The sequence below is a fragment of the Penicillium macrosclerotiorum genome, assembly GCF_028827735.1.
Source record: "Penicillium macrosclerotiorum strain IBT 26536 chromosome Unknown utg000006l_segment0_segment0, whole genome shotgun sequence".
NCBI lineage: Eukaryota > Fungi > Ascomycota > Eurotiomycetes > Eurotiales > Aspergillaceae > Penicillium > Penicillium macrosclerotiorum.
In genome coordinates, this window is record NW_026643085.1 from 3,354,001 (window position 1) to 3,368,464 (window position 14,464).

The following is a 14,464-nucleotide window of genomic DNA, read 5'->3' on the forward strand; positions in this document are numbered from 1 at the left end:
TTGACAGTAGGAATTGCCGATTATCTCCCATTTAGTTTGAGCCCTCACCCTTCCAGAAGATACGACCCTCAAATAGGCGTCGTGCAGTACGAAAGACGGTTGCGGAGCTCAACGTACCATCTGCATCAAAGCTAGCACCGACCAACAGATTACCACTGGCATGGCCAATTGTAATCCCTGACGTATCGACGAGATCCTTGCCTATAACTACCTCCGCTACTGTACTGCCCGGTACTCGTGCCGCAGCAGCCAAGGCAAGAGCGACGGTAATCGGAACTGCTTTGTGAGGCTGACCCACTGAGAGCGCCCGAGCAAGGAGATCGATATCAGTAGAGGTTTGTTTCTGCACTTTGTCCCGTGCATTTGAGGCCGAAGGTGCTGCAACCAAGCAGATCTTCGGGATGCTGCCCGGGACAGCGGTATTGGTCTCTGCGAGACCCATCCTGACGCCAGCTTGGCGCCGAATAGAGTCCAACCGGCGAAGAAGGTCTCGGTGAGCACTGATCTCATCTGGCGTCAAGTTCCCATCCACACCGAGATCACAGGCTCGCACAAATACACAGGGATTAGCAGCATCAATACAAGTAGCCTCGATGCCGTCAATCGTGTCCGTTGCGTGTCCGGTTGGCAGTAGTTTGCCTGTTGCCGAGCCTGCCGGATTGATGAAATCGAGTTGAATACGGGCGGCAGTGCCAGCCACCCCATCAATTGAGAAGTCACCACCGGAATCAGCCTCGCCATCGACGACGGGAAACAACGAGTGGATTATCTTGCCGCTGTTGGTATTGTGGATACGAACCTTGGCCGACCCTGCACCCTTCGCTGCAAAGGTTAATAACCCTGAATCTACCGCGAAAGGGCCAACGGCGCTGATCATGTTCCCACAATTGCTCGAGTAGTCGACATCTGTGTTTTTGATACCCAACGACACGAACGTATAATCCACATCGGCGTCATGATGTGTAGACGGGCCCACCACGCACACCTTGGAGAGACTGGAGATGCCGCCCCCAAGTCCATCGAGTTGCCGACCATAGGGGTCCGGACTGCCAATTACCCCCCGGAAGATCGAGTCCCAGTGCTTGCGTTCGGATGGAAGATCCTCTTGTCTGAAAAAGACCGCTCTTGAGGTTCCACCGCGATAATATGCCGCTGGCAGAGAGTTCTGTCTGGTCTGGAGCAAACGCCGACCTGGTGCGCCGAGGGGCGCCCAGAAAGGCACTAGAGTCTTATTGAACCTGTTATTCCGAAAGATCATGTTTTATGTATCTGGTGTCGGGATAACCATGGAGCCAAATTTGGTACAGCGGTCTCCGATACATTATCAATGCAAACGCACCTTGGATGATGTCGTTGGTTCTCGGCGAAGTGCCGAGAATCGGAGCGGTCGATACCCAGCAACCTAGCCCCTTGCGAGTTCGTTGGTAACGAGCAACCTTGAGTTTCGTCTCCGAGGTTTAGCGTTTAGCGCCGGGACTTTAGCGCCCGAGGAAATGATTGAGAAGGTTCTATGATCCCTGCGATGATTTCCAGCCGCACGATGATGATCCTTGACAATAATGAATCCAGTCCAACAGATCACCGTCTGAGAGAGAGGTACGTAGTTCCTCAGATATCCCTAAGCCTACTGTTTTTTCCCATTCGCATGCCATGTAGTGTTTGAAAGGACTTCTACCATAGGTGGTAGCTGAGCCTTGTCTTACGATCACTGTGGACAACCTCGGGGTATATTACACAAATTTATGCAGTCGCAATCATAAAGCTAGCTCACTCATCTTTTTACAAAATGAAATATTGATTGGTAGTGGGACTTCGTTCTCACGAACTGTCATTTCTCATTCCAGAAAAAGTATTTGAGTAAAGCTCAAGTTCTATATTGGACAACCGAAGAATGGTCTAGTTTTCATTTTCCCCGATGTGTCAACTCCTAAGGACCTTATCCTTTGGATGCTCATCATGCCCGGTATCTCTTTGTCACGGTCACCGGCGCGAACTTGGTTGATTTGGAGAATACGACCGTTCCATCAGTATACACATGCGCCGATGTCACAGGTTTATTCAGCTTCAAAAACACCACGCTCCCATGCAGCGGGTCGACGGTGCCATCCCTCTTCCTGGTCGGGTGAGGATCACCGCTATGATAAGATCGCTTAGTCAAAGATTGAAAACGTCTAAATGGGCTTCCATGATATACTTACTTGATTTCTCCCCTTGTCACACCTTCCAGTCCTTTATGGAGATCAAGCGCATCTTCTGCCTGATGCCTCACCCAGTCGGCCTTTTCCTTAGTGGTGCCCTTAAAGTCCCAGGTTATTGGCCGCAACTGGCCAGCAGTGGACGAAAAAGCCCGTGCCCCCTGTGCCGCCGCGTTCACAACAGGTCTCGACATATTCAAATCCTTTGAATGAAGATATAGATTCTTCGGGGGGATACTTTGACTCAGAAACGGTCAAAGAGATGAGAATTGAGCTGTGCTTTTGTTGATTGAATTGATTGCTGATGATATTGAATATTTCATTGGAATGCTCAGGCTCTTTATATGTCTATTAGGAAACACATCTAGTATTGATTTTTATAAATAGCAACTTATTTGGTGCTCGTATATGCCATTGTCTCCTCTGTTGGCCTCAATTCAATATCTGAGAGCGTCTACAGAAGTTAGTATCCTCCATGCTAGAGGGGTCGCGAGCGCGTGCAAGTAGTATAAGAGTTGAGATATAGGATCCATACTTGTGAGCGTCTACTGGGGTTGGTTATTATGTCGAGTACTGATTGTCGCAGATTTTATGTTAATTCACTGTTCTATATGCCCATTTTTCCTCTATTGGCTTCAATTATGTGTCTGTGAGCGCCTAGAGGAGTTTGAAATCAAATTTACTACCAACTTCATCACAAATGGCAACTCATTTTGTTTTTCTGTATGTCAGTATCTCCACTATTGACTTCGATTCGAGCCGTGGGCGGTTACAGAAGTTGGAGGTTTCCATACTAGACGGGTTGCGAGTACATGCAGATAGTATGAGAGATACGATATAGGTCTATGCCTATGTGATGTCACTTTTGATTCAGTTCAGCTCCACATGGTCGCGAGAAAATGTTGCATTTTCATATGGGCTCCATACTTGGCCCCAGGGGCGGCTATTAATCCTCACACAAATAGGAAATATTCGACCTTATAGAATCATAGAGTATGGAGAAGTTTGAGACAATGGAAGCGCTTAGGATAAGGGGAGCGTCTTTGAGCAAAAGTTGGGATTCTTGATGCTCATTATAATTCCTCAACGAGAGGCACGGACTGTATGATACGTACTAAGAAATAGCAGATTATCCCAGTTATTGTCGGCCGGGTTGCCAATTTTCAAATAGTCTACCCATAATGTCATATACCGACATTGTAAGAACCCTATTGGACTTGCATGATGTAACAAATTTCCATTTAACAGGTTCAGAATAAATATGACCTTGTTGAAAATTAATAGATGCTCCATTGTGATTGGAATTACAAAGCCTGTGCGGAGGAAATGATTCGCGGCTCTGCCCGAGTGTGATTGTGTTAGCTATGGTATGCACAAATTACAGGAACCGATCACTAACACCAACAGCAGGCCGCATCGTTCATCAATTGACCAACCCACGAGTGCTGTAACGCACATATCCGGCCCCACCAGTCACCCCCATCATCCATATATCATTCAGTGGGTCTCTCAGCCCCTTGCGGGCTGCAACGAGGCTGTGAAGTTAACAGGTCACGTGTTGTTGGATCGCGGATCGCAAGTCGCGTTACGACGTGTTGGGTTGGATTGGATTGGAAGTTGTTGTTGGTCTCCTTCGCACCTTTATCTCTTTTCGGTTGAATCTTTCTCAGGAAGTCTGGGTTTCTCCCTCTTCCCTCGGTATAAATTGTCCAAACGTGATCGACAATGAGGGCAATCAGACCTGTAATCAGAGCTACGATGACACGCTCATTGTCTTCTCTTTGCAAGAAACCTTTTACTCTTCCACCCCTTGGCCCTCCTCTGCCCAGAGATGAACTCGTGGATGAAGAGATATGCCCAAGTTATAATTCCAAGAATTTCTATCCAGCAAACCCAGGCGACGTGCTAGCCGACCGTTATCAGATTCTCGTCAAGGTTGGCTGGGGGGTTTCCTCGACCGTATGGATTGCTCGTGATATGAGGGGGTACAGTTCCGATTCTATGATTCTGATATTAATATTACCTGCTAACAAGTTGGACAGAACCGAAGAGGACCCCGAGGGCGTGGTCGCGCTGAAAATCACAAACACCAACCAAGAGGCAGCTGATAGCGAATGTCAAATTGAGCAGCATATCGCAGAGGCTGATCCAACGCACCGCGGTCTAGGTCTTTTTCGGACACACTGCGAATCTTTTGATATTACTGGCCCAGAAGGCCAGCATTTGTGTCTAGCTTATGAAGTTATGAGGGAGCCATTCTCGATCTTCAAGAGGCGTTTTGAAAATGGCAGAATCCCGCTTTTTCTTACAAAGACATACATTTTCGTGCTCCTTGCAGGCCTGGATTATCTACACACAAGCTGCAAGGTTGTTCATACCGGTGCGTCTCTTTTTTCCAGGTTAGTATCCCTCTGGTATCGAGTTAACATTTAAGTACAGATTTAAAACTTGAGAACTTTATGGTCACGCTGGAAAATCCGGAAGTGTTTGGTGAATTTATGAATTCTCAGTTTGAACAGCCGATGGAATACAAAGTGGACGCTGATGGTCGACATGTTTATCGCTGCCATAACGATTTCGGGCCACTCAAGACATTGAGAAACATCATTCCAAAAATTGTTGATTTTGGTGGATCTATAAGACTTGATGGCGATGATCAGTTAGGAATTCTCCCCGTCCAACCCAATCACTACCGTGCACCCGAGGTTATTCTAGGCTGTGGCTGGGATTCGAGCACCGATATCTGGAATCTAGGTGTCCTTGTATGTTTAATTTTTTTCTCTTCTGGATTGATTGATTCTATTGTGTAGCTAACAATATTTTAGCTGTGGGATATGATCCAAGGTCAAGAACTGTTCCGACAGGTTCAAGATTCACAGGGTCGTTATGACGCTAAATCACATCTGGCAGAAATGATCGCTTTATTGGGCTCTCCTCCAGCAGAACTGCTTACAAGATCAGAGCATATGCGAGAAGTCAGGTGGCCTATGGAGATACTGAATGATCATGGCGCTCTCTGCAACACCGTGGAACAATACTTTGACGGGCCGTTCTTTGATCAAGATGGTAAGTGGCTGGTTTAATCTCTGTCCCTTAGAATCTGTTGCTAATGCAGTCGCTATAGGCAAGTTTTTACACAATGACTTGATTCCGGACCGAAAGCTTGATAGTACCATTACTGTGCTTGAACAAGAAGAGAAAGAGCAATTCTTATCTCTGGCACGACTGATGCTCGCTTGGAACCCGGATGAAAGAAAAACAGCCCGCGAACTCATGGAGCACCCCTTTCTTAAGAAAAACTAAACAAGGCATAGATCTGATACTGCTCCGTCCTACGTTTTAGAAATCCCCGCTTATATGATCGGTCTCTCCCGTGAATACAATATTACTTCAACCTAAACCGCAATATGTTGCTGCTCACCTTCGCGCCTCCGAACTTTATTGAAAAAAATGAAATCAACGAGCACCTTGGAGGTTAATTGATGATTAAAAGAAACCCCCTCACTAGTCGCTCATGGTGGTCCAGATTTCCTCACTGTGATAGGCAAAGCATGAACACTAGTCTCCAGCGCCACGTAGACTGCCTACTAATCGGTGTCTCATATGAGCAAATTTGACCCAATCTTGCACCTTTGCGTTAATGAAATCAACGGACCCTCGAGGAATGAGGAGATGATTTCGTACACCATGCCATGCTACGGGAAAGGTCGCGTGATATTTTGATTTGGGTATCATGCTGTACAGACCTCACAGATTGGCAGATCCTGACTTTCAGACCAGGTTCCAGCAGTTCAAGCACTCTGGAACGGTGACCAAGAATTGTTGACGTGGCACAGAGGCACGGCTCTAATAGCTGAACTGAACAAACTATTACAATTAGATCACAAAGCATGGCTCATCATCACGAGCGAAGAGACCAGTCGTATGGTAAAGACAATTTCTCTGGTGCTGTAACCTATAACTGAGATACTTATATGCAAAAAGAATAAACACTACCGATGTCTGAGGTGACATAAAATCGAAATTTAATCAAATCGCCTCTTCCTTTTATTAAACAGAATTATTTCTGAGTGGTAGAAATTATTACAGGTCTATTGAGTGTTTTGTTAGATACTATCAAGGGGAGTCCAATTTATGTCCTTCGGGGGAGTCCTAGCAGAATAGCCTTAAATTGAGTCGCATATCATTCTTTTGAGCCCTGGAGAATTGTTTGATCATGCCAATTTAGTAGAGACTTGAATTTCGAACAAGGATGTTGATATCTCGGGCGGCTCCGATGTCGAATTGCGGCGCTTCGTGCGCCCCGCGCCGAACATTGTCGCAATGCAACCAGTCGGGTGAGTCATGATAAGCACTAGATTGAACCATCAATACTCTATCCCAAAGGCCTATTTGAAGGCAGAGGTAATCTTGCATTCTAAGAAATCCCCTCCGTCATTCTATCCAAAATTACAACGCCTAGGATTATTTGTGAACGAGTCAACTTCCACCCAAGGCCGACGTCTCGAGTTCACTCATCAATCCACCTCAATCGGCATGGATCGTCCAGTCGGTCCTATAGTTTCTGAGGGACCGGCTCTGCCGCCACCTCAAACCTCATTAAAAGGCCGCTCGGTCCAGCTTGAACCATTAGATCCAAAGCACACGAATGATCTCTTCGACGCCATTGGACAGCCAGAGCAGGCCGCTGTCTGGACCTACATCAACAAGGGCCCCTTCGAAGACAAAGCCTCATTCAGCGAGTTCATCATCAGTCTCTCCCAATCCACCGATCCAGTATTCTACGCTCTGATCGACCAGTCTCGAAAGAAAGCAGTTGGCTTCTTTAGTCTAATGCGCATTGATCTGTCCAGTCGCGTTGTCGAAATCGGATACGTCGTCTTCTCGCCAGTTCTGCAGCGCAGCACCGCCGCTACAGAGGCTTTTTATCTCCTCGCGCGGGCAGTCTTCCGGGATCTTGGCTATCGGCGCTTCGAGTGGAAGTGTGACAGTCTAAATGCGCCCTCTCGGCGAGCGGCGGCGCGCTTTGGATTCACGGCCGAGGGCATCTTCCGGCAGCATATGATCGTCAAGGGTCGTAATCGAGACACGGCATGGTTCTCAATTCTTGACTCAGAGTGGCCGGCGCTGCAGAACTCTTTTGAGAAGTGGCTAGACCCGGCGAACTTTGATGCTGAGGGGAAGCAGCGGCAGTCGTTGACCTCCTTTCGCGGCGAATGAACTGATAGATTAGATTATGATTGACCTCATCCAAGGAAATATAGAGTTTGTAATACAATCTGTTATCGGTCTGTGAAAGTTGGATGTGATATGTTTTTGGACTAAGGAAACCATTCAGAGCTTACCAAGCGCTATCTAGAAAGGGTATATGCAAGTGAAAAAGTAAAAGATATTTAAAAAAAATCAACCGTAACGCTGCTTCGCCAAAGCCTGCAGCCAACCAATAGTCTCCTCCTCCTTCTCGCGGTACTTTTGAATCCGTTCCTCGCGTTCAGCCGCGCGAGCCCGTAGAATCTCCTCCCTCCGAATCTCGCGTTCATTCTTCTTCCGCTGGTCTCTCTCTTTCTCTTTCTTAAGAGAAGCGAACTCGTTTTCTCCCGAGCCCATCAGCTCCTCCTCGGGTGCCGCTTCGGGTGAACCACCGCGGCGGGTTTCAGCAAAGGCCTTATTCGCAGCCGCTACTTCCCGCCGCTTCTCGAGTTGCCTCTCGCGGGTACCAGCTTCAGCGCGCGGAGCGACTTCATCTTCCAGGTGGCGCATTTCTGTTTTATGGGAGCGCAGCTCGCTGCGATATTGCTGTCGGGAGTCTTCCCGAGCAGCGATCGCATCTTCAATGGCAGATTCTAGGGCCGAATGTTAGCAAGTCCCGAGCATAAAGTATCCTGATGTTGTCGTACCTCGTTTGAGTTCCAGGTCCTGCATATTCGGTATTGTTGGACCTGAAGATGTTGTAGCTCTCATTGACACAAATCGTGGCAGCGTCGGCCCAAACTCCTCATCGTCGTCGTCCTCTCCTGCGGGCTCCCTACTGCCCGTCGCTTGTTCTGCCGGCCCATAGTCCGGCGATGCCCGATTTTGTTCGCCAGATTGTTGGTACTCTGCTGCGCTTTGGCGGGCCTTTTCGAGCGTTGCCGGGTCATACCAGCCTTCGGCAAGCTCGCCACGGTTCCTGCGTAGTAGGTTAGTTTAGGAAACAGCTCGTCAGAAAAGCACCAATGTACGCACCATTTTCCAGTAAAGCTCTTCCATCGGCCCTTTACTTCATCTTCCTGAAGATCTTCAATGATAAGCCCCTTCTGGATATCCAAGTACATTGCGAACATGGGCTCGTAGATCTCGAAATCGCGTTTCGAAAGCTCCCGCGCTTGCAATGGGAGAACTATGGGTTGTGCAGGAGCTTCTTTCCGTTTAGAGTCTTGGCGATCTCGGTCTTGTTTTCGGTCTCGGCCATGTTCTCGATCATGCCGACGGTGACGGTGCTCGGATTTGTGGCGGTCGGATCGGTGGGGAGAGCGCGAGCGCGAGCGATGTCTGTGACGGTGCGACTTGTCATGACGACTGCGGTTGTGGTGACGGTCTGCATCTGGTGCAGATGGCGACTGCTGCCTGTGCGCGGACCGAATGGGCGATGGCATTATTAGTTGGTGATATTCTGTTGGTTGGAAAGGAAAGTTCTCGACTCGAAGATGGAATGGCCGTAAGTGTTTCTTATCGGGCTTATCGGGCTTAGCCGCCAGCCACTTGATTTATTGAGTGCTTTGCGACGGAAAACGTGTCTCACATGCTTCTTCGTTGACGGCCAATATGGTTGTTTCATAGAAAAATCTAATAGAGTGTTCAAGCATCGCGAGAAACTGTCGGAATTTTGAGGCTACCCGGCTGCTGTCCAAGGCTGCTATTACCCGGTAGTGGGCAATAACTTTATCCAGATAGATCTGAGTTTTGAGATCAATGACCTAAATGATGCGGGTTTCAGATGCTATTGAAGAGCAAGTATATCTATTCAAACGCCGTTTATCTGGTGTAGTAATGTAGATTCTGAATATCAGAGATATTCAGAGTCATCGCTGGGCATTCGGGGTGCTCTAATGAAGAAAGGCAACTAATTATCGTGCTAAGAGACAACATTTCAACGGAGTTGACGCAGTGGCTTAATAGGCTGATTCGAAAACTACTAGGGATAATATGTAAATACATCTAAGCGAAGAAGTATACAAGATTCATTTCACGCTGATCGGTCACGATTTAGCTGGGCGGGGCAGATTGTTCGCTGCTGGATCCAGCCGGTTTGTCACCGGTGGCGGGAGCCGGGCTAGACTGGGAAGAGCTCTTGGATCGATTGGCAGCGGCCATCTGCCAGGCTGGGATGGATGCAGATCGGCCGAGCTTCGAGAGAGGGCTGTCAGCACTCTGGTTGGCGGGGGCTGGGGTAGGGGCAGCGACAGTCTGAGGCTCTTGCTCGACCGGGGTCACTGTCGCGTGCAGCCCGTTAGTCGAGGGAGTAGCAGGAGTCAACTCTGCCGCGGGCTGAGGAACGGGTGTAGCGGTGGGAGTAGGGCTGCCAATAGTCCGTCCAGCGACGGGGGTAGCGCCGCTACCACCCAGGCGGTTGCCCAGCAAGACCTTCAAGCTCTTCAGCTCAGATCCAAGCTCCTTCAGTCGGTTCTCGTTGCCCTCCCGAGCACCTTCAAGGGCTTTAGGAATAGCATCTTTCAAAGACTTCACTTCATCACTAATCCGGCGGGTCTCATCATCTCTCCGGCGCGACGAGGTCTTGAGATCTGAAACAAGGTTCTCAACATCCTTCAGGGCCGCATCGAGACGCACAGTACGAGCCTCTTCAGCGGCCTTCAGGGCTGCGGTATCGGTAGAAAGCTGGTCAATCAAATCAAATGCACGCGAAAACTGCTCATCAATATTCTCTTTGTCCTGCTCCAGCTGGGGAGGAGTTGGCGGGGCAATCAATGGGGCGATATACCGCTAGATTACTCGTTAATACATCGGCACATCTAAAATATTAGCGATGAAAGCTTACTTTGCCAACAAAGTACAGTCCGTAACCAACTCCACCCATCACTGTCGCCATGATAAACCAGTCCCGCCAATCGCGCTTGGGCGGCCTGTTGAGCGATTAGTTATCAGGGTTCAGGGTCGCGAAGAAGGCCAGATGTGTACATACTCTGGAGGTGGCTGCCATTGATTGTATGGGGGATATCCATATCCCGGGGGTGCTTGTGAGGGTGGGCGATATGCAACCTGTTGTGAAGAGGAATAATTCTGCGATGATGAAGCAGTCCCAGCGGCCGCAGCAGCCGCGGCCGGGTCCTCGCCCACGCGCGATAAGGCGAGATCAACTTCTTCTTGTGTGAGATTTTTCGACTGGAGAAAGGCAACTCGTTTCTCAATGGGAGATGACGCCACTGAGGGGTCCTGTAAAACTGTTGAATGGTCAGCACGCAACTTCTCGACCACGCGATAACGTGGGGAATCGATCGTACAGGATACCTAGGACGTAGTTCAGTTAACAAGCCTTATCGCAATGAGGGAACAGGTATTTACTCACTGCAGAGGTAATCAGCTCCTCTCGGGGAGCCATGGTGAAACTGCGCTGTCAATCAACAGCAGGAGAGATGCAAGAAGGAAAGACAAGAGGCAGGGGAATGACCGTCATCGGCATCCGCCGTGGACCTCGGAACTTAGGACCGCCAAGCCTTCCCCAGACCGAAGTCTCGTGATTCCCGGCACAACTGTTTTTCCTGCTTTCCTGGGCGATGACACCGCTTTCCAGATCCGGTGGCGGCATGGTTTTGTTTACATATTCCCGCCGGCACTGCTCGCTCAAGAAAACAAGTCCCCTCCTTTGAAATATTTGCGCGCCCGCCCGGTTGCGCGTTCAATCTGGACGTTCAAGTCTTCAAATTGAATTTTTAAAATATTCTTGTCGCACTCGTCAATCTTCCACGTTATCTTCTTGCCGCTATCGCGGCTTATTGTCATCATGTCGCAAGATACTGGGCTGTTCAGTATCAAGCGCACCCGAGAGGTATGGGATTTTTCCTAACTATCGCAAGCTAATTTGGGTGCTCACGAGAAAATAAAGACCCTCGGGAGCGTTCAAAACTATTCTTCAATCCCTCAACCGTCATCGGCCATGAAGCGCACTAGCTCCATCGGTTTCAATAACCCCCCGTTTACTTCACAACATACCCGATCGACTTCCCTTATGAATTCCGCAGCCCGACCTCAGCAACCGAACTTCAGCCGCGCCTCATCGGTTGGAACATTTGGCGCCGATGCTGGCCTCTCGTCTGTACGCCGATCCGTGTCGAGTAATATGTTCCATGGGGCAAGTGCGGGTCGACAAAGCTATGCGCCAGGCTCGCTTTCATCAAATCCTGCATCGCAGCAGAACCTGCAGCGCCGAAGCAGTGTATTTTCACGACCCTCCATGGGCGGACCTATGGGCCACCAATCTTTCTTCAATCAGGTCCCGGCCGTGGCTGGTGTGCCTCGGGATCCGCGACCCCTTCGTGATCGATCCTTCCAAGCGCGTATTGGGCAAGAGCTATTAGAGTATTTGACTCATAACAACTTCGAGTTGGAGATGAAGCATTCTTTGGGCCAGAACACACTGCGTTCGCCTACCCAGAAAGATTTTAACTACATTTTCCAGTTCTTGTATCATCGCATTGATCCCGGCTACAAGTTCCTGAAAAGCATGGACGCCGAAGTCCCTCCTATTCTCAAACAACTGCGATACCCCTTTGAAAAAGGCATCACCAAATCTCAAATTGCGGCCGTTGGTGGCCAGAACTGGTCCACCTTTCTGGGAATGCTACACTGGCTGATGCAATTGGCACAATTAATGCAGCGCTTTAGTAGTGGAGAGTATGATGACGCATGCGCGGAGGCCGGGGTTGATGTCACTGGTGACCGTATCATCTTTCGCTTCCTCACTGGTGCCTACCATGACTGGCTCCAGGGGGGCGAAGACGAAGATGATGAGATGGCGGAGCAGAGATTGATTCCGCACATTGAGCACATGTCGCAAGAGTTTGCTCATGGGAATGAGAAATATGTGCAGCATATGGAAACCTTGGAGGCCGAAAATCAGGCCCTGCGCGAGCAGATTGAAGAAATGGAGAAAAATGTGCCGGACATGGCCAAGATTGATAAGCATTTCCGCATAATGGAGGATGACAAGAGGAAATTTGAAGATTACAACCAGAATGTTAAGGGAAAGATTGACAAGTACGAAACGCGCATCAAGATCCTCGACACAGAAATCCAGAAGACCGACGCCGATCTTCAAACAGCTGAGGCTGAGCGGGCCAATCTCCAGGCCAGTGTCGACCAACAGGGCATCACTATCCAAGATATTGATCGCATGAACACAGAACGTGAACGTCTTCAAAAAAGTCTCGAGGATACCATGGCCCGCCTCAAAGAAATCCACGGTCGTGTCATGGAGAAGGAAGCCGAGGCTAGCCAAAAACTCGAGGACCTGGAGCAGATTGTTAAAGAGTACAATACCCTTGGGTATCAGACCAGCCTGATCCCGTCATCCGCCGAGAACGCCAAGGGTCAAGACTTCGAGCTTGGTCTCAACGTCAACGAAAACAATTTCTCCGCGAGTCAGATCGGAGGTGTCCCGAACCGGATTTCATCCGACGGCGATCGCCTCTTGGCAGAGCCCTATACCGGTTACCACCCGGCGCATTTGCTCAATCTAGACCTACGGGGGTCTGTCCGCAATAGTTTACAGTCTCTCCGGAAGGAAATCAATGAGCGCCGCAAGCGTGCCATTGACGACGATCTGGACCGCCGCAATCTACTCGACAACATTAAGGAGGCAATGGATGAGAAGCAAAGTGAGGTTGAGGCCTTGGAACACCGACATCGGGCGGCTAAGGAGGAATTTGAACGGACCAAGGAGATCACCACCACTCAAAAGACGGCTTCAGACGCCCAGATCGAGAAGATGGAGATGGAGCTTGCCAAGATGCGCGCCACGTTGAGTGACAGTGTCCAATTGATGGAGCAGCGTGAGATGAACACCAACATCGAGTACGAGCAGCTGACACTCCGGGCGAATGCCCTCCGTGAAGAGCTCCATACCAACGTGGAGACAATGCTCAACGATGTCATTCGTTTCAAGGTCCATGTTCAGAAGGGCCTCGAGGACTATGAGAGTTTTGTAGTGGATGAGGTGGAGCAGGAATTGGGTGGCGATTTGCCCATGGCTGAGGACGAGGAAGAATTATGATGATTCTTTCCTTCTTACTTTGCTCCTTCGTCTCCCTCTTTTCCCCTTGTGAATGTTTCCTGGTGTTGTCATGAAGTGATGAAAATTCATGAAGTCGATTGATTGTATTTTGTCCCAGTATCACGTTAATTGAGCCCCTACATATTGTCCCCGCTCCCCAAGTGTACCATATTACCCCCCAGCGCAATTGATCTAAGGATGATGCCACAATTTGCCTTGATTGACTATTTTAGAGTGAGGACGCGCAATGCCGAGTGGGCCAAGCTTGTCGCAGATCATTAGCGTGAGACCAGTGGCGTTTTCTTAGGTCTTTCCAGGTCTTGTTAGGGCTTCTGGCTGGTCTTCCCAGAGAATCTTTGGTCAGCAAACAGCAAGCAGGAATTAGTGTGTTTCCTCGCTTGCATGGCGGGTTTCAGCCAATCGCTAGTCGCAGCCCAGTCTGTCTTCGTCACACGGGGACGCTCAACCTGAAGCAGTGCGGGATCGATCGACAAGACGACGTGTAAGCCGCGGTGGAGTCTCCCCTCCTGGCTGGGCTCGTCTCGCGTTTCACATTTTGATCTTGTCTCCTTTGACCTGCTCCACGAACACCCAGCGCTTGCTGTGATCCGGACCTGCATTGAGCGGTTTCGTACCCTGATCCTTTTGAGGGCCCGTGGAGCCCCTCTGCTTCAAACCCCTGGTGGCGTGCCCCCGCCAATCTTCCTCCGCGATCGACTCCTGCTTCGGCTCCACCGGGGCTACTTTATTTGCACCAATATGCTCATGGCCCTATTGTCTCCAGTACACAATGCGCCCACACATCCTCATGGACCGCCCTGATTCGACGTGTCGCCCAAGGAAGAGAACTCGCTAGCTGCACAGTGAACACTTTCCCAATGCCGATCTCCACGGTTCCCCGGCTCCCAAAGCTGGACCGCCGGTCTAGATGTCTCGGATTTGCCGTCTCTGACAGCGGCATCATGACTGGACTCCCTCGCCCGCTGCTTGGCAAGTCTGGCCT

The 14,464-nt window shown here is 49.6% G+C and overlaps 7 protein-coding genes across 7 annotated transcripts; 3 read left to right on the forward strand and 4 right to left on the reverse strand.

The window, feature by feature from the left end:
- Nucleotides 1–31: 31 nt before the first annotated feature.
- On the reverse strand, nucleotides 32–1,258 carry N7462_006481 (DUF453 domain protein; the record flags this gene model as incomplete). Its single annotated transcript, XM_057078199.1, has 1 exon — nucleotides 32–1,258. One exon carries the CDS (start codon nucleotides 1,256–1,258, stop codon nucleotides 32–34), a length of 1,227 nt encoding a protein of 408 aa, XP_056933779.1.
- A 696-nt stretch (nucleotides 1,259–1,954) lies between these two features.
- N7462_006482 (uncharacterized protein) lies at nucleotides 1,955–2,389 on the reverse strand (the record flags this gene model as incomplete). Its single annotated transcript, XM_057078200.1, has 2 exons — nucleotides 1,955–2,135; nucleotides 2,199–2,389. The coding sequence occupies 2 exons, from the start codon at nucleotides 2,387–2,389 to the stop codon at nucleotides 1,955–1,957; spliced, it is 372 nt and encodes a 123-aa protein (XP_056933780.1).
- Nucleotides 2,390–3,953: 1,564 nt separating this feature from the next.
- N7462_006483 (uncharacterized protein) lies at nucleotides 3,954–5,498 on the forward strand (the record flags this gene model as incomplete). The annotated part of the gene is made up of 5 exons (XM_057078201.1): nucleotides 3,954–4,180; nucleotides 4,238–4,575; nucleotides 4,635–4,957; nucleotides 5,021–5,261; nucleotides 5,320–5,498. The coding sequence occupies 5 exons, from the start codon at nucleotides 3,954–3,956 to the stop codon at nucleotides 5,496–5,498; spliced, it is 1,308 nt and encodes a 435-aa protein (XP_056933781.1).
- A 1,233-nt stretch (nucleotides 5,499–6,731) lies between these two features.
- On the forward strand, nucleotides 6,732–7,415 carry N7462_006484 (GNAT family N-acetyltransferase; the record flags this gene model as incomplete). Its single annotated transcript, XM_057078202.1, has 1 exon — nucleotides 6,732–7,415. One exon carries the CDS (start codon nucleotides 6,732–6,734, stop codon nucleotides 7,413–7,415), a length of 684 nt encoding a protein of 227 aa, XP_056933782.1.
- Nucleotides 7,416–7,598: 183 nt separating this feature from the next.
- On the reverse strand, nucleotides 7,599–8,830 carry N7462_006485 (uncharacterized protein; the record flags this gene model as incomplete). Its single annotated transcript, XM_057078203.1, has 3 exons — nucleotides 7,599–8,038; nucleotides 8,093–8,364; nucleotides 8,421–8,830. 3 exons carry the CDS (start codon nucleotides 8,828–8,830, stop codon nucleotides 7,599–7,601), a joined length of 1,122 nt encoding a protein of 373 aa, XP_056933783.1.
- Nucleotides 8,831–9,440: 610 nt separating this feature from the next.
- On the reverse strand, nucleotides 9,441–10,791 carry pex14 (putative peroxisomal membrane anchor protein (Pex14); the record flags this gene model as incomplete). The annotated part of the gene is made up of 5 exons (XM_057078204.1): nucleotides 9,441–10,175; nucleotides 10,231–10,315; nucleotides 10,375–10,633; nucleotides 10,694–10,700; nucleotides 10,759–10,791. 5 exons carry the CDS (start codon nucleotides 10,789–10,791, stop codon nucleotides 9,441–9,443), a joined length of 1,119 nt encoding a protein of 372 aa, XP_056933784.1.
- Nucleotides 10,792–11,193: 402 nt separating this feature from the next.
- N7462_006487 (kinetochore-associated Ndc80 complex subunit NDC80) lies at nucleotides 11,194–13,461 on the forward strand (the record flags this gene model as incomplete). Its single annotated transcript, XM_057078205.1, has 2 exons — nucleotides 11,194–11,238; nucleotides 11,296–13,461. 2 exons carry the CDS (start codon nucleotides 11,194–11,196, stop codon nucleotides 13,459–13,461), a joined length of 2,211 nt encoding a protein of 736 aa, XP_056933785.1.
- Between the last annotated feature and the right edge of the window lie 1,003 nt (nucleotides 13,462–14,464).